The following is a 17,935-nucleotide window of genomic DNA, read 5'->3' as shown; positions in this document are numbered from 1 at the left end:
AACCAGTATATTATAATCAGTGGAGAGTAGACTATTAGGAAGAATCCATCAGAGCCGGGAACAGTGGGGAAGCCTGTCATCCTGGCACCCAAAGGGCTAAACAAGACCACTTTATGAGTTTGAGACCAGCCTGGACTACACAGAGAGTCCTATAGAGTGAGATTATCTCAAGAAGGAAGAGAGAAACAAACAGAGGAAGGGAAGGAGGGAGGGAGAGGGGGAAGGAGAAGGAGGTAGGGGGAGAGGAGTAGGGAGAAAGACAGAGACAGATGCTCGAACGATAGATCAAGAAAAAGGACTTGATGAGGGAAGTTGCCAAAATGATGAATCAACACAGCCGCCTCATGACTGCAGGCCTGACAGAAGCCAGGAAGACAAAGGAAACTTTACACCAAAGGGAAAAGAGCAAGAGCATCGGCAAGCAAAGAGATCACAGGTCGGCTGGAAAGCATGCAGTAACAGAAAGGCTGAGCAGTGAAAGCACTGTGAGGCCAGCCCGCCAGCCTGGTGCACACAGCGAGTCCAGGCCAGCCGGGGCTACATCTCATGACGCTGGGCGTGATGATACATGCCCGGAGTTCCAGCAACTGGCAGGTAAAGGCAGAAACATTGTCCTAAGTTCAAGAACAGCCAGGACTAGACAATAAAACCTTAAAAAACAACTCTCGGCCCCACCAACGTACAAACTGCAACACAGAAGCACAAGGAACAGGAAAAGGCTAGTCAGCATGACTCCTGCTGCAGAAGGAACTCAAGTTGACTAGAAAACCCCATCAACTAGTCAAAGACACAAGCAACCAAATAAATGAAGTAAAGAAATCAATTCGGGACCCAGAGAGGACTCCGCCACACGGATGTAAAGGCAGCAGGGAAACTGAATTTGGGGATGAGAGTGGAGGTGTGTGTGACAGACAGATGGACAGACAGAGGGACAGAACACAAGACAAATGTTGGGAATGAAAAAAGTGAATCAATTAAAACTACCATGGAAAGCATTAACAGTATCTCCCAAAGATACTAACAACAGTGCAATATAGAATTGTAGCAATAGAAATAGCATTTATTACTACAAAAATAGCCATACAGTGCAGTAGAATAAAATAGAAATAAATATGCAGCTACAGATACCTGATTTTCAACAAAGGTACTAAAACATTGAAGGTAGTCTAGTTTCTTCAACAAACAATGCTGAGAAAACTAGTTACTCTAATACAGAATGAAGCTAAGTTAGCCATCTCTTATCTTGTATAAAATCAATTTAAAATGTATCAAAGGCCTTACTCTAATCCTTAAGTGAAACATAAGAAAAAAATTCTAAATGCAAGCACACATAAGGACTTATTCAATAATATTATTCCTCTTAAAATTTAGTATACCTAAGGTTTATTGAATATCTGTTTCACCCATGGTGATGGCTCTTATTAAATATAAATATAAATATCTCAAGGGTACTTATTTGACTCACCTGTTTTCTCAAAAACATTTAATTCCTCTGAACATACCTGTTTCAAAAAAATATACAAAAACTTTTAGAAATCCACTTATTATGTAAATTACAATCCTATCCCCTCCAGAGAAAATGAGCATTTCTGAGACAGCTCTAGGGTCAGATGTAAATCATACCTCAAATGAAACATCTGTGAAAAAATAGACTGCTGCTATTTAAACTGCTCTGGAGCACACTGGACCGTGAAAGCTGTCATCTGTCTTTTATCTCGGACATAATAGTGACACCAACTACCAAACCTCAAAAGACATCAAATGAAGCAAACCGTTGATACTCAGAGGCTGAGCATCCCAGTCAGGGCCTCACACAGGCTAAGCATGCGCTCTACCAGGGACGTACATCCCTGACCCCTCAACTCCCACACCTTTAAAAAGAGCCAGTTGGCAAACTAATACATCGTGGTCAATTAGCAGTCTGTTTCAAAAATGCAAAGATGATCCAACATGATAAAAATCTACTTCAGGACTTTACCAAGTCTAATATAATTCTACAGGAGAAAAATTGTATTTATAGAACTCTCCATTCTTTAGAAAAAAATTAATAACTAAAGTTTTTGCGAGATTGGCTGATTTCAGACTTTTAGACTCAACCACACAGAGCATATGGTATGCTATTTTGAGTTAAGAACAGTATAGGAGAAAGCTGGCTGTGGTAGAATTTATCTATAATCCCATCCTGGAAGCAGAGGCAGAATAATCTTGACTTGTGAGTCCAGCCTAAGCTATATAACCAGATCCTTCTTGTCCCAAAGGAGAGAAAAAAGACAGAGAAGAACATTTTATACACAATATTTTATTGTTAAAAGTTAAAACATCTGCCTCTGCCTCCCAGAGTGCTGGGATTACAGGCGTGCACTGCCACCACCCAGATGCTTTATTCTTTTGTAAGTTATCTGGCCCACACTGGGCTTCCAATTAGAAAATAGAAAGTCAGGCTAGAACCTAAAGACTCTTCTTTGTGTCATTGTTCACTTGTGTACTGCTGGGAACTAGTCTAGGAACTAACTAATGTGCACCAGACAGGCGCTCTAGCACTGAACTTTACCCAGGTCTGTTGGCGGACTTTTTCATTGTTTTGTTTTTCTAAGGCAGAGTCGAGCTGTGGAACTCAGATTGGCCTGGAACTTGGGATAGCTCAGGCTGCCCTCAAAATTTTGATTGTCTAGCCTTAGCCTTGCTGATGGGTGAGGTACCATCTCCCTAGGTATAGAAGTAAGACAAAGTTCTCTGATGTGTGTGTGTGTGTGTGTGTGTATCTGTCTGTCTGTCAGTCTGTATCTATCTGCCTGCCTGCCTGTCTGTCTGTCTGAAAGTCATGAACCTCTTGGTTTAGTGTCTAGAGCAGTGGCTCTCAACCTTCCTAATGCTGTAACCCTTTAATAAAGTTCCTCATGTTGTGGTGACCCCCAACCATAAAATTATTTTATTGTTACTTCATAACTGTAACTTTGCTGTCATTATGAATCATAATCTAAATATCTGATATGCAGGATATCTGATATGAGACCCCTAACAAGGTCAAGAACCATAGGTTGAGAACTGCTGTTGTAGAGATTATAGGTATGTTATCACCATTTGTAATCCATACATTTTGCTTTGCTATAGAAAAAAAATGTTTTAATTAGTACACTGTGAAGGGACAGTGACATAGGTAGTAATATTAACTTTAATATTGCTTACAATAACTTTATTTTTTTTAAGATTTTTATTTATTTTATATGTGTGAGTATACTGTCGCTGTCTTCAGGCACACCAGAATAGGGCATTGGATTCCATTAAAGATGGTTGTGAGCCACCATGGTTGCTGGGAATTGAACTCAGGACCTCTGGAAGAACAGTCAGTGCTCTTAACTGCTGAGCCATCCTCCCAGCCCCATATGTACATATTCTAATGCCTGCAACAGATTCTATTATATTGACACATAGTAATTTATTTAATGGATCTCCTATTTATGAACATTTTGATTATTCATGATTTTGCATTAGTACAAGTAAAACTGAAATGAATGTTTTTCTATTTACATGTGTTTGTGATCCTGGTGTTGGGCGGCAGAAGCAGGAGCATCTATGGAGTCAGGCTATCTGGGGTATGTCCACAGAGGTGACTATGATTCCTGAGGCTGCTCTGAGGAGGGCGCCAGAGCTAGTCCTGACTCCACCCACATTCACCTCACTCCCCACTCACGGAAAATATAACACATGAATGAAAAGTGCACATTGTTACCAATGGGTTAAATATGCGCAGGACCTGGCTCGATTGCCAGAACCACATGGTGGTTCACAACTCTAGGTAACTCCTGGCCCAGGGGATCTTATGCCTTCATCTGATCCCAAGGGCATCTAACACTCACATCACGCACAGATATATATGCAAACAAGATATTATACATAAAAATAATAAGATTTAAGAAAAAGAAAAGAAAACCTACTGGGTTTATTTATGATTTTATTTGATAAGCTTTAACTATTGTGTATTAAAAGTTCCTCCCTGCCTTTGTTTTTCTTTTGGTGTCAATGATGCCCAAGCTAAGGCTGCAGTATTTCATGAGGAAATGTCCCTCATTAAGAGGGGCAAAGGGTGGATTTCCTCAGGCTGTGATGCATTTACAGAGTCAAGGAATCTAGAGAGGGCCAATGTGGCTGGAGAGTGAGACAGAGACGCACATAAAGTGACATTAGGCTTTAGAGGATGTGGTTTTATTTCTGAGAGAGAAAAATGCTAATGCATGAGGAGGAGGGGAATATTACTATTATTTCCACACATTAGAAAGTTCATTCAGAGTCCTGAGTTGTTACTCTACAGCCCACAGTTGCTAGGCAGGTGGGAGAGTGAAGATCTAGACCAACAGGAAGCTATTAGCTTTATTTTCAGTCACTGTAGGTTTCCTGATTAATGTTCAATTACGTCTCTGAACTGGTTAAAAATGATCATCTCAAACTACCTTGACCTGGATTATATATGAGGATAAATGTCAGAAATATTTTTCATATATCTATACACCAGTATGTATGTATGTATGTATGTATGTATGTATGTATGTATGTACGTACGTATGTGTGTATGTATGTATGTATGTATGTATCGTGTGTGTGTGTGTGTGTGTGTGTGTGTGTGTGTATGAATAAAGGTTTAGAGATAAATGAGAAGAACAGAAACAGATTCTTTGCAATGGGGCCAAAGCACTTAGTTAATAATCTAATCTTACCTCAGAGGTACATTCTTGATAATCAATTCCTGGAGCAATTGAGGATTTTTTGGCAGGAGGAACATGAATACTTTCATCAGGACTGCAACAAAATCTCTTCCTAGACTTAAGATCCAAATTAATAGGAGGTTTTTCAGAATCGCTATTTCTAGGAGATAAGCACGTAGCATCTTGAACAACTGAAGAGGCTTGTAAACTCCCACTGCATAGAAAACAAATACATGTAAAACCAGTGAATTAGAAACTGCTTAATAAAGTCACTATTTCAATGAAAGTCCTCATGAGTATCAGAAATACAAGTCAGTAAATAGTTTGGGGTGTGCATTCATAACTTAACTCCAACTCATAACTTAAATCCAACAACACTGGATTAAGTTTAAAGATCACACAAAGCATTTTCCTTGTCTATAAAGCTTTAATTCTCTAACAACATATCAAATAAGTGTCACATAATGAAAAGTAGCTCATGTCTCAAAAGCAACAAAACACAACTGTATGGCAGATACACTTTTGGGTTGTTTTGTGATTGGTTGGTTGGTTGGTTGGTTTTGGCTTTTCCTGGTTTTGAGGTAGTATCTTTCATGGGTGTTCTGAAACTATAAATAGACCAAGTTTGCCTCTGCCTCCTGTGTGCTAGGATTAAAAAAAGGCAGATGCTATCATACATGTCTCAAGTATACACATTTAAATGAAATCTTCATCAAATATAAAGGCATATTGTCCTCTCTAAGTTACTACAGAAGTGCTATGTAAGATCTCTACAATAATCAGCAACAATGTCAGTGACTGTCATAGTACTCACTTGTGAAGACAAGTAACACTGAAGTAAAGGAAAGATAGGCCCAGATACAGCAAGAGTCTTTCCATACTCAACTCTTAATAATACAGATCAACCAGACAGGTAAAACACCCTCAAGGAAATACATTAAGTTGCACTAAGATCAAAGGGATGTAAACACAGAAATTTACTAATACACTTGCATAAAGATTTGACTAAAGAAATCAGAAAGATAAAAAAAAAAAATACCTAGAATCAAGGAATTTTGGAGTTGGCTTAGTCAGCAAAGCACCCACCACAAGAATGAGGGTCTGAGATAAGGGCACAAGAGCAGCTGGGACACAAGTCTTCCTGCCGTCATTTGCACCAGGGAGCCGGGAGACTCCACAGCCTTCTGTGCACAGCCTGCCAGGAGAGAGTGATCTCCCAGAAGCGCTTTCACTTCTGAGCGCAAGAGGTGAGGTCTCCACCTGCTCTCTGGAGGGGACCAGCTAGGAACATACAGGGCCTAAGATTAGTGGGGCAGCTGGGACAGAAGTCTTCCCTGCCACCATTTGCACCAGGGAGCTGGGAGACTCCACAGTCTTCTGTGCATAACCCGCCAGGAGAGAGAGATCTCCCAGCAGTGCTTTCACTTCTGAGCTCAGAGGAGTAAGGACACAGGCTTACAGGCCCACAGGAGGAATAAACTCCAGCCAGAGACAACAATACCAACTAGCACCAGATGGCGAAAGGCAAGCACAAGAACTCTACCAACAGAAACCAAGGCCACATGGCAACAACATCAGAACCCAGTTCTCCCACCACAGCAAGTCCTGGATACCCCAACACACTGGAAAAACAAGAATTGGATTTAAAATCGTATCTCATGATGCTGACAGAGGGCTTCAAGAAAGACTTAAATAATCCCCTTAAAGAATTGTACAGAAAGATCGATTGTAAAGATCGATTGTAAAGATCGATGTACAGGAGAACATCGATCAACAGGTAAAAGCCCTTAAAGAGGAAACACAAAAATCCCTTAAAGAAATACAAAAGATCATGGGTCAACAGGCAGAAGCCCTTAAAGAAGAAACATAAAAATCCCTTAAAAAATTGCAGGAAAACAGAAACAATCAAGTGAAGGATTTGAACAAAACTATCCAGGATCTAAAAGTGGAAGTAGAAACAGTAAAGAAATCACAAAGTGAGACATCTCTGGAGATAGAAAACCTTGGAAAGAATTCAGGAGTCATAGATGCAAGCATCAACCACAGAATACAAGAGATAGAAGAAAGAACCTCAGGTGCTCAAGACACCATAGAAAACATTGACTCAACAGTCAAAGAAAATGCAAAATGCATAAAGCTGGTAACCCAAAACATCCAGGAAATCCAGGACACAATGAGAAGACCAAACCTAAGGATTATAGGTATAGACCAGAGTGAGGATTTACATCTTAAAGGCCCAGTAAATATCTTCAACAAAATTGTAAAAGAAAACTTCCCTAACCTAGAGAAAGAGATGCCCATGAACATACAAGAAGCCTTCAGAACTCCAATCAGACTGGACCAGAACAGAAAGTCCTCGCGGCACATAATAATCAAAACACCAAATTCAGTAAACAAAGAAAGAATATTAAAAGCAGTAAGAAAAAAAGGGCAAGTAACTTATAAAGGCAGACCTATCAGAATTACACCAGACTTCTCACCAGAGATGATGAAAGCTAGAAGATCCTGGGCAGACCTCATACAGACCATAAGAGAACACCAATGCCAGCCCAGGCTACTATACCCAGCAAAACTCTCAATCATTATAGATGGAGAAACCAAGATATTCCACGATAAAACCAAATTTACACAATATCTCTCCACAAATCCAGCCCTACAAAGGATAATAGATGGAAAATGCCAACATAAGGAGGGAAACTACACCCTAGAAAATGCAAGAAAGTAATCTTCCAACAAACCTAAAAGAAGTTATCCACACAAACATAAAAGTAACATCAAAAATAATAGGAAGCAACAATCATTATTCCTTAATATCTCTTAATAACAATGGACTCAACTCCCCAATAAAGACATAGACTCAATATTTCTCATGTAAATCTTCAATTTTATTGGAAAATGTTTGTGATTCCCCTTTTAATTAATTTAGTAATTTTTTATATCTACCATTTTATCTGCATTATTTTTCATGATAATCTTCAATTTTAATGTCTTTCTATATATTTCCCCTATTTTATCAGAAATGTTTTCAATGTAAATCTTGGATTTTATCACAAGTGGTTCTAATTCTACCTTCAATTAATTTAGATAGTTTTTATATCTACCATTTTATATATAAAATTTTCCATGAAACAGTCAATTTTAACGTGTTTGTCTATATATTTCTTGAATTTTATCAGAAATATTTTCCATGTAAATCTTCAATGTTATCTGAAAATGTTTATAATTCCATCTTCAATCAACTTAGAATTAACTTTATGCCTATTATTTTATCTGTATAATTCCCATGATAATCATTAATTTTAACATGTTTTCTATATATTTCTTCAATTTTATCAGAAATATTTTCCATGTAAATCTTCAAGTTTATCAGAAAATGTTTATAATTCTACTTTCAATGAACTTAATACTTTTATGCCTACTGTTATTATACCTATATAAAATTTTCCATGATAATCTTCAATTCTAACATGCTTTTCTACATTTTTCTACAATTTCATCAGAAATCTTTTTTATGTAAATCTTCAATTCTATCATAAAATGTTTCGATTCCATATTTCAATTAATTTAGCAATGTTTTACATGTCTACCACTTTACGCTTTAATTTTCCATGAAAACTGTCAATTTAAACGTGTTTATCTGACATATTTTCCATGTAAATCTTTAATTTTATCACAAAGTGTTTTTACTTCCCTTTTCAATTAAAAAAAAAAAAAAGAATGAGGGTCTGAGGAGAGATCTCCAGTCTATGACTTCAGAGCTTTGACTGTTGTGGAGGGAAGGAGCACTGAGACACTGGCCTGTCTGTCTAACCAAATCAGTGAGATCCTTATTTGAAAACATACAGAGTAAAGGCTCAGCAGTTAAGAGTACTTGTTTCTTAGCTGGGTATAACACTGCACCTCTTTAATAGCAACACTCAGGCAGAGGCAGACAGGCAGAGGCAGAGAGGCAGAGAGGCAGAGGCAGAAGCAGCTCTGGTGATTTTGAGGTTAGACTGAACGACATAAGAGTTCCAGAACTGCCAAGAGTACATAGGAAGACTCTGTCTAAAATTTAAAACAAAGAGGAGGAGGAGGAGAAAGAAAGAAAGAAATTGAGAATACTTGTTCTTGAAGACCTGGGTTTAGTTTCTAGCACACACACAGTAGTTATTATCCATCTGTAATTCCAGTTTCTATATAAAAAAAGTTGTACCAAGCAGAATATAGCTAAGACAGTTAAATTAACATTAAAAAGAAAACAGGGCTGGAGGCATAGCACAACTGGCAAAGTAGCTGGCCTGAGAGCACGAAGTCAGTGTTAGAAGTCACATAAAAACGGCTGGGTCCTGTGGCATGCGGGTATTCCAACCCAGGGCTGGAGAGGCACACAAAGGCGCATCGCTGGGGTTGACTGACTAGCAAGACTGGCCTGTTTGGTGAAGGCCAGGCCAGACTGTCTCAAAAGCTAAGTTGTATTCTGACCTACATACACACATAACAACAAACAAACAAACAAACCCATCAAATTACAGTGTGCAAGTAAGGCTTTAGGAAGACAGTAACTGAAGGCAGCAACGGAAGATAGAAAGTGAAAGAAAGGATCAGTGAAATAAAGCAGACACTTTGCCAGAGAATAGAAAAAGCCTGTACTCAAAATGCTGAAAGAGAGCTATTACAATACCACTGAAATTAAAAGGACCATTTAGGAATATTTTGTAAACTATACGCCAATAAATTGCAACCTCTAGAAGAAATACACAAATGTCTGGTGCACACGATCTGCTAACAACAAAGCAAGAGAATATGTTAAAAAAGAAACCTTGGCCCCTCTCTGTCCTCTCTTGCCCCTCTCTGTTCCCCTGCACTCTCCATTCCTTCCGCCCTTTCCACGTGGTCATGGCCAGCTCTCATCCCCCATCTTCTCTTTCTCTCTATCTCCTTCTCTCTTCCTACTTTTCTATAATAAAGCATTGAAACTATATAAAAAAGAAACCTTAACTAGATTAATAACCAACACAAAGTCAAGATCATAGTAATAAGAATTCAATAAAGATCTTAGAACCAAAGGAATTCACTACTAAATCTTATTAAATTTAAAAAAAGAAAAAGAAATCAATCTACTGAACAAAACGAGGTTCAAACTCACTCTATGAAGTCAGTATGACCTTGCAAAACCTGACACAAGTAAAGACAACTGTGGACCAACATCCTTGCTACATACAATACAGAAATCTTCAATAAAATATTTGCAGATGGAATTAAATAAGTATCCTCCCTTGTAACTTGTCATACTCTCTTGAGTTCTTTCTCACTTTTCCTTAATCTATATTTATTCAGCTGAAAAGAAATCTTACAGATTGCATACCATGATCTAGAGAATTTCATTCCAAAGAGTGAGGATAGTCTAATATCATTAATCAATAACAGCACATAAATATAATCAAGAATAAATATTACATAACCATCTCAATAGATGAAGACTTAAGTCTGATAAAATTCAATATACCTTAATGATAAAAACCCCTCAATGATTATGTCTAGAAAGATGCTGCAACACAATAAAGGATAGATATGATAAATTCACAGACATCCTATCATATGGAAAAATAATGAAAGTATTTAATCTAAGATCAGGAACCAGACAGACTACACTCAGATTAACACAGTACTTGAAACTCTAACTGTAACAATTTAAAGAGATAAAAGAGACAATAAAAGGAAGAAAGTTAGACTATGCCTGTGTGCAGATGATACTATTCTACACACAGAAAGTCCTAAATATTCCACCCAAAGCTTCTCCCAACAGGGAAATAAATGCTCTAAAGTAGCATATAAAAGTAAATATACAAAATTCAGGAACATTTCTTTGGGGGTGAGGGGTCTTCAAGGCAGGGTTTCTTTGTATAGTCCTGGATATCCTGGAGTATCTCACTCTGAAGACCAGCTGACCTTGAACTCAGAGATCCACCTGCTTCTGCCACTGCTTCTGCTGGGATTAAAGGTATGGGCTACCACAACCCAGCTCCAATAACAGTTCTATATACCAATAATAAACTCACTGGGAATGAAAACAGAAAAAGAATCCCATTCACAACAGCCAACAAACAAACAAACAAAACAAAAACAAAAAAGCCCCTAAAACCCTACAGCAGGTGAAAGACTTTAAAGACTAAAATGTCAATCACTGAGAAACTAAAGATACTAGAAGATGGAATACCTTCCCAGGACATGCATCAGGGAATTAAAATCGCTAAACCAGTTTTAAAAACTAAAACAATTACACTGGTTAGATTTTTATCACTATGAACCAAGTCAGGAACATCTGGGAAAAGCTACCTTTACAGAGAAAATACCTAAGATTGGCTTGCAGCAAGTCTGGGACGCATATCTTGATTAACTAGTGATGATACATTGCCCAGGCCCCTGGAGTGGTGTCAGTTCTGGGCAGGCGCCCCTGAGAAAACAAACCCAATAAGTCAGTAAGCAGCATTCCTCTATGGCCCCTGCCTCAGGTTCAGTGATCAGCTCCTGTTCTGACTTCCCTCAACGATGGACTGTAACTTTTAAGGTAAAATATAAATCCTTTCCTCCCACCAGGTTGCTTTTGATCTGTGTTTACTCGTAGAATAGCAATCTACGAGTCAATGCAATTTCCTTCATAATACCAAAGAACTCATTCTCCACAGAACTAGAAAAAAATACAAAAATTCATACAGAAACGTAAGAGCCCGAATAGCCAAAGCACTCCTGAGAAAAAGGAGCACCTCTGCAAGCATTAACATACCTGTTTTCAAAATATACTAAAGAACCACAGTAACAAACAGCAAAATGGTGTGTATGGGGTGGGGGTGGGGAATCTCTGGGGCTGGAGAGAGAACTCTGTCATTAAAAGCACTTGCTGCTCTTGCAGAGGAACTGGGTTTAGTTCTCAGCACATCATAGTTCACAACCAACGATGCCCTCTTTTAGCCTCCAAGGGAGTCAGGTGCATATATATATATACATACACACACACACACACACACACACACATGCATGCAAGCAAAACACTCACACATATACAATAAATCTAAACACAAACTAAAAGCCCTCAAAACCAAACCAACCAAACAAAAACCCTCAACCCCTTTGCCTCATCCCACACACCACCCAACACTAAATAGATCAAAAATCTTAATGTAAGTCTTAGAACTTTGAAAATAAAAGAAGGAAACACTGAGGAACGTGTGGCTCCAAGAGCTCAGGAAACAAATATACCAATATGGAATACCAACAAATGGAATTAAATCAAATTATAGAGCTTCTCAAATGAAAGGAACAAAGTAGGAAAAAAACCTCAGAAATACAGAAAATTGTTTGCAGCTATTTATCACAATAAGATTAATACAGAAATATACAAACATTTTTTTTCTAATTTATTTGTTTGCTGGGAGGAAGGCATGTGTGCTGAGGCATGGGTTGAGTTCAGAGGACATATTGCAAGAGTTTTCTTCCACCATGTGGGTTCTGGGGACCACACCCAGGTCATTACGCTTGCAAACAAGTGGCTTTACCTGTTGTGCCACCTTGCTACCCCATATACAGAATTTTTTAAAAAGGTAGTTATGTAATCATACCTATAATCCCACTACTCAGGAGGCTAAGGCAGGAAGGCTAAACCCAAGCCAGGCTACATAGCCAGACACATATAGCTGCATGTATCCAGTGTCATAATGAGACATCTGTCTTTATACAAGCAGTACACACTAACTCAACAACTACATTAAAAGTGGGCAACTGATCATAATAGGTCTCAACTTCTCAAAAGCACAACAGTTCAACAAACTTAATGAAAAAATGCAATATCAAAACTGCATCAAACCATCTCAGCCCAGTCTAAAGAGCTGTTATTGAACAAAATAAAATAATAGGCAAAACAAATTAATGCTGGCAATGATGTGAATAACTTATACACTACTGATGGAAGATCCTCAAAACTCTAAAGACAGACCTACCTTACGATCTACATACATGTAGATCTGAAGGAAATGAAATCAACGTGCAAAAACAAACAGCCAAATACCCATGTTTACTGTAATACTATTAGTAACAGTAACAGTCAAATTATAGAAACTATGACATCAGGCCAAGTACCCATCAACAGATGAACAGATATAGAAAATGTTATGGACATGTACACATATGCATACATGTACACACACACACACAAGTATTTGTTACTCAACCAAAAGGAAAAATAACATTTGTGACTACCAAAAAAATGAGCAGACCTGGAACACTGTGCTATGTGAAATAACCTACACAGAAAAACAGTCACATTTTTCTCATATGTAGACATTAAAGGATTTTAGGGCAGATGACAGAGGGGAGCAGGCCAAAGTCCAAGAGGGCAGAACAGAGAGCAGACAAGGTCACATACACGAACTCACACGAGCAGCATTCACTTGTACTATTAAGTGTAGGTGTACACGTGGAAATGTTACTAGGAAATGGCTAAGTGTGGTACCTCAGGTCACCTCTTCCTGATGTCCTCCCAGATCTGACCAATATAGGAGCCGGCAGCAGAGAGCTCGGTGTTAACTGCATGGAAGCGTCAGCAAATTCTTGTGTTGCACTGGCGGGGATCTCCACCAAAGTTAAAATGAACGCTTGTTCATCTTCTCCATCTTGCTGTCCATTAGCAAATAGATTCACTGTCGAAGTTAAAAGTTAGCAATGAAAAGCTAAACCAAGAAATAGTACAAAATCATTATTTCATCTCTAAAATAATTCTCGTAACTTACAATGCCAAAACTAAGTTAAAAAAAAAAAAAAAAGACACATCCCACAACCCCTAAAGCCTACACAGGATATCTTATGGGAAGCATTTATAATTTTGAGTAAAATTGATAAACTTTACATTTGTATATTATGACCGCCACTGGCTTATTTTAAATTTTAAATTTGTGGTTTTCCCCCATAGTTACATGAAAGCCAGGTGTGGTGGAATATGCTTGTAATATTAGTACTAGGGAGGCAGAGGCAGGAGGATGTCTGTGAGTTTGAGGCCAGCCTAGTCTACTTAGCAAGGTCCAAAACACCCAGGACTACAAAGAAAGACCTTATAACAATAACAATAAAAACAACAACAACAACAACAGGCTAAAATTAAAAATTGTACTATACATTATCTATGACTTTGCTGGCAGCAGCCTTTCATACCTGTAACATCTTGAGGAATGGTATTTTCTTGTTGGGCCTCTGGAATATTAGATGGTACACTCTGCCATTAAAAAAAAATTTGAAAAGAAACTGAAGCTTGAGAAAGTTTCTGACTGTTTGACATATGGTAAAGAGACAGCGTCTCCAAACTTAAAGGCTTATCTTAAATAAGCTTAAAATAGCCCCATTAACTTGTCAGATGTGATTACTCCACAATCTTTCAGGGTCAGGGTAGAGATCCAAACTCCTCAACTGAGTCCACGTTCCCCATGCCACAGATGCTTGAGTAGGTGACACCTCAGTGGAGACCAGCTGCCCTCTGCCTCCACTGTGGGCTGCTCCTCTTTTCCACAAACTACCGATAAACTGACTGTCATTTCCCAATGCTTGAATCTTTTGGCATTCATTTTGAAATAAGCACTGTCAACAACTGACTCAAGCAAGTCTTGTCAACAGATACCAAAGCTACTGATAAGAAGAGCTGGGTCTCACTGGACACATACCTAACATGAAGGGGGTGGGGGGGGGGGAATGTCCTTATAACCTATGAATCTCACAGATACCATCCTAGCCAAGTGATTAGGAAGTATCTCCACTAATATGTCAGAAACACATTATGCTACAGAAAAGGAATGACAGATATTGCAATGTAAACCTAAAACAGCAATATTCACAGCTACTTCACTGTAAGACATCTTTTACTTAGTAAAGATATTATGGATACAACTCATGTATGTAACTTACTTTCAAACAGATCAAGTTTTATTATATTTATTAATTTTTAAGGAGAAAGCTAGCTGAGTATCAACATTCATTACTCTCTGCTTTCAAAAAAGATATTTTTACTTATGTGTCTGTGTGCACAGATGCCATGTACGTGGATGCCCTTAGGAGCCAGAGCCAACTGACAGAGGAGTGCTAGGAACCAAATGTGCGTGCTTAGGAATTCACATTCTAACTGCTGAGACACCTCTCTAGGCCTCTATTAGCTTACTTGTGGTGTACATGCTGTGAGCCTTTGTAAAGGTCAGAGGAAGACTTGAGGGAGTCCATCTTCTCTGTGGGTCTTGACTGAACTTATTTTGCCACACTTACCTTACCCACTGAGCAGTTGCCATTAAAATTTTAAAGTATGCAACCACCTAGGACTGGTGTGCTGGCTTCAGATGACCCTTGTTCACCCCCAGGACCTCTATGTGAAAGGAGAGGACTCCAGCACTGTCCACAGACACCTCCACAAGCAATATGGTATGTGTATGCATGCTAACGTGTGTACCTGTACACGTACACCGTACACACACACACACACTCTATAATGATGAAGAGCCAAAGAAACTAAAAGAAAATTAACAATGAATCCAAGAAAACAAAGAATGGGAAAGTTCTTACAGATTTTTGTAACTTTTCTAAGTCTGAAATTACCTCAAAGTAAAAGTTAAAGCAAAAAAGTAGAGATGACATAGAACACAAATCTTGACACTGGATGTGGATAAATCCCTTACTTTCTACTTTAACAAATGGTGTTACTCCTATTTTTTAAAATATGTTCCTTTCCTTTTGATAAGCTACTTTATTCTGTACTTCAAAACTCAAGTACTTTCCTATCCAAAGAACTTTTTAAAAACAATATTAATGCCTCTCCTTTCTAGAGACTAGATTGATAGTGAGGACACCACTCGGGTCTGGTTCCAATCTATCACAGAACCTATCACACCAGATATCAACTGAATATTAAACCATTCAATTATTCATGTTTCCCAAAGCTTTGTGCCCCAGTGCCACAGTGTCCGGTGTATAGTAATAATAGCTCAGTAAACATTCACTCTGTGAATGAAATATAAAGATTAAGAGCTTAAGATGCAAGAAATTAATTTCTCAAGCTTTTGTAATAAAGCTGAATAACACTTATATTTCCATGACAGTGCTTCTCAACCTGTCATTCAAAACCCCTTTCACAGGGGATGTATATTAGATAGCCTGTCTATTAGATATTTATATAAAGTAGCAAAATTAGCTATGAAGTAAAAAATTAATATTATGGGCGTCACCACGAGGAACTGTATTAAAGAGGAACAGCATTAGGAAGGTTGAGAATCATTGTTCTATGGCCTTGGAGAGGTCAAGAGATCAAAACACCCCAAAAGTTCTAACATGCTCCCGTTTTTGTTTTTGAGACTGGTTTTTGCAGAGCCAAAGCTGGCCTCAAGGCCCTGGGCTCCAGAAATCTTCTTTGCTCAGCACACACAGGCCAGGGTCACCACACCCGGTCCACAACCCACTCCTCCCAAGGCAAAACTGGGATCACAGATGTCAGCAGCTGGCTTAGGAGCTGGCAGGAGCAGAAGGGGGGCTGACCAAAGAGCATTTGGATCAGTGGTGAAACTGATTAGAAGAACCTACATGTATTTGGGAGGTTTTGTTTGTTTGTTGTAAACACAAGGTCTCACTGTGTAGAGCAGGGAGGCCTGGAATTCACAGAGATCTGTCTACTCCTCCCTCTCAAGTGCTGGGATCAAATGTGTGTTTTGTTTTTGAGACAGGGTCTTGCTATGTAACTCAGGCTAACCCAGTTCTTGTTATATAACCCAGGTTGCCCCCAGACTTGGGTCACCTGTCTTTACTCCTGAGAGCTGGGACTACAAGTGTGAGCCTCCGCACAGGCTGAACATGTATTTATCAAAGGCCTGTAGCCCTGAGAAGGTGAATGGAGAGGGCCACACCCTGTACGAGCCACACCCCGTATGGCACTCAACATTGCTTTACCTCTGGCGCATGAAGCAGGGCCACGCCGCTGCCTTTAGGGCTCTCTTCGAGGGCTTCTTCAGCAGCACGCTCACCAAGACCTAAATCAAGTGTCTGCCTCCCTGTCTCAGATGAAGCAACCACAGCACCCAACAGCAGCTCTTGCAAGTTCTCCTCGTGATCTTCAATTCTGAAATAGTTTCAGTACACTATTTTAAATCAAACAACCAAGTACAAAATTATTTTTAGGACTAAGTATTATCATTTTATGTAATGTTTTCAACTTTAAAAATGTTAAAGCCCATTGGGGACCCCAAGTCCAGTCCAATAGTTGGCTGCTAGTTTCTGCCTCTGTATTTGTAAGGCTCTGGCAGGGCCCCTCTGGAGACAGCCATGGCATGCTCCTTTTGGTACACGCTTCTTGTCGTAGTGTCGGGGTTTGGTGACTGTTTATAGGATGAATCCCCAGGTAAGGCAGTCTCTGGTGGCCTTTACTTCAGACTCTGCTCCACACATTGCCTCCCTTATTGCTCCTGTGAGTATTATGTTCCCTTTCTCAGAGGAACCATAGCACCCTCACTTAAGTCCTCCTTCTTCTTGAGCTTCCTGTGCTGGGTGAATTGTAAACTGGAGAGAGTTTACAATGCCCCAGGACTCCCAGGGACTGAACCATCAACCAAGGGGCACACATGGTTCCAGCCAAAAATGTGGCAGAGGAATGCCTTGTTGGGCATCAGTGGGAGGAGTGGTCTTTGGTCAGGTAAAGGCTCAATAGAGGCCCCAACAAAGGGAAACAGACGGGGGTGGGGGGGGGGAGGAGGGAGTATGTCGGGTAGAGGGGCATATACAAGGAGGCAGGGGGTCGGAGGAGGGGTAGGGAATCTTTGGGGAGGGGGGCTTTTGGGAGGGGGGAAACTGGGAAAGGTTTTACCATTGGCAATGTAAATGAAGAAGATACTCAATTTAAAAAAAAAGTTAAGTCCAATGGAATTCTGTGGTGAAGGCTAAGGCGCAGCACAAAATGAATGGCAGCACCCCTCCCCCTCACCTCTCGGGGAGGACTGCTTCCTGAGAGACACCGGCCCCTTCACCATCGCGCACACATAGCAGCGGCCTCTGCTCTTTAGTCTCTGCTGTGGTAACTGGCTCAAGGCTTTCATCTTCTAATTCTACTGCTTTGGAATCATTTCCCTCAGTTTCTTTAAAAAAAAGGGGGGGGGGTGGAGAAGAAAAATACACTTAAGATATAGTTCAAAATAGTACAGCTAAATCTCTATATTAGAGACATATTCTCTCTTAAGAAACAGATT

At 39.4% G+C, this 17,935-nt stretch overlaps 1 protein-coding gene across 4 annotated transcripts in view; it reads right to left on the bottom strand.

Moving 5' to 3' along the window:
- Bdp1 (B double prime 1, subunit of RNA polymerase III transcription initiation factor IIIB) overlaps positions 1 to 17,935 on the bottom strand; it is a 94,749-nt gene that overhangs the window by 8,226 nt on the left and 68,588 nt on the right. For 3 of the 4 annotated variants that reach the window (XM_052159355.1, XM_052159356.1, XM_052159357.1), the window contains exons 31-36: positions 17,674 to 17,824; positions 16,647 to 16,815; positions 13,884 to 13,944; positions 13,189 to 13,375; positions 4,713 to 4,914; positions 1,466 to 1,502 (exon numbers count right to left, since the gene is read on the bottom strand). In XM_052159355.1, the coding sequence (XP_052015315.1) occupies positions 1,466 to 1,502; positions 4,713 to 4,914; positions 13,189 to 13,375; positions 13,884 to 13,944; positions 16,647 to 16,815; positions 17,674 to 17,824 (807 nt within the window). Of the gene's footprint in view, positions 1 to 1,465; positions 1,503 to 4,712; positions 4,915 to 13,188; positions 13,376 to 13,883; positions 13,945 to 16,646; positions 16,816 to 17,673; positions 17,825 to 17,935 lie in introns of those variants that run through there. The other variant, XR_007973671.1, reaches the window with a different exon arrangement.

The sequence above is a fragment of the Apodemus sylvaticus genome, chromosome 16, assembly GCF_947179515.1.
Source record: "Apodemus sylvaticus chromosome 16, mApoSyl1.1, whole genome shotgun sequence".
Taxonomy (NCBI): Eukaryota; Metazoa; Chordata; class Mammalia; order Rodentia; family Muridae; genus Apodemus; species Apodemus sylvaticus.
This window is presented reverse-complemented; position numbering and strand designations above follow the sequence as displayed.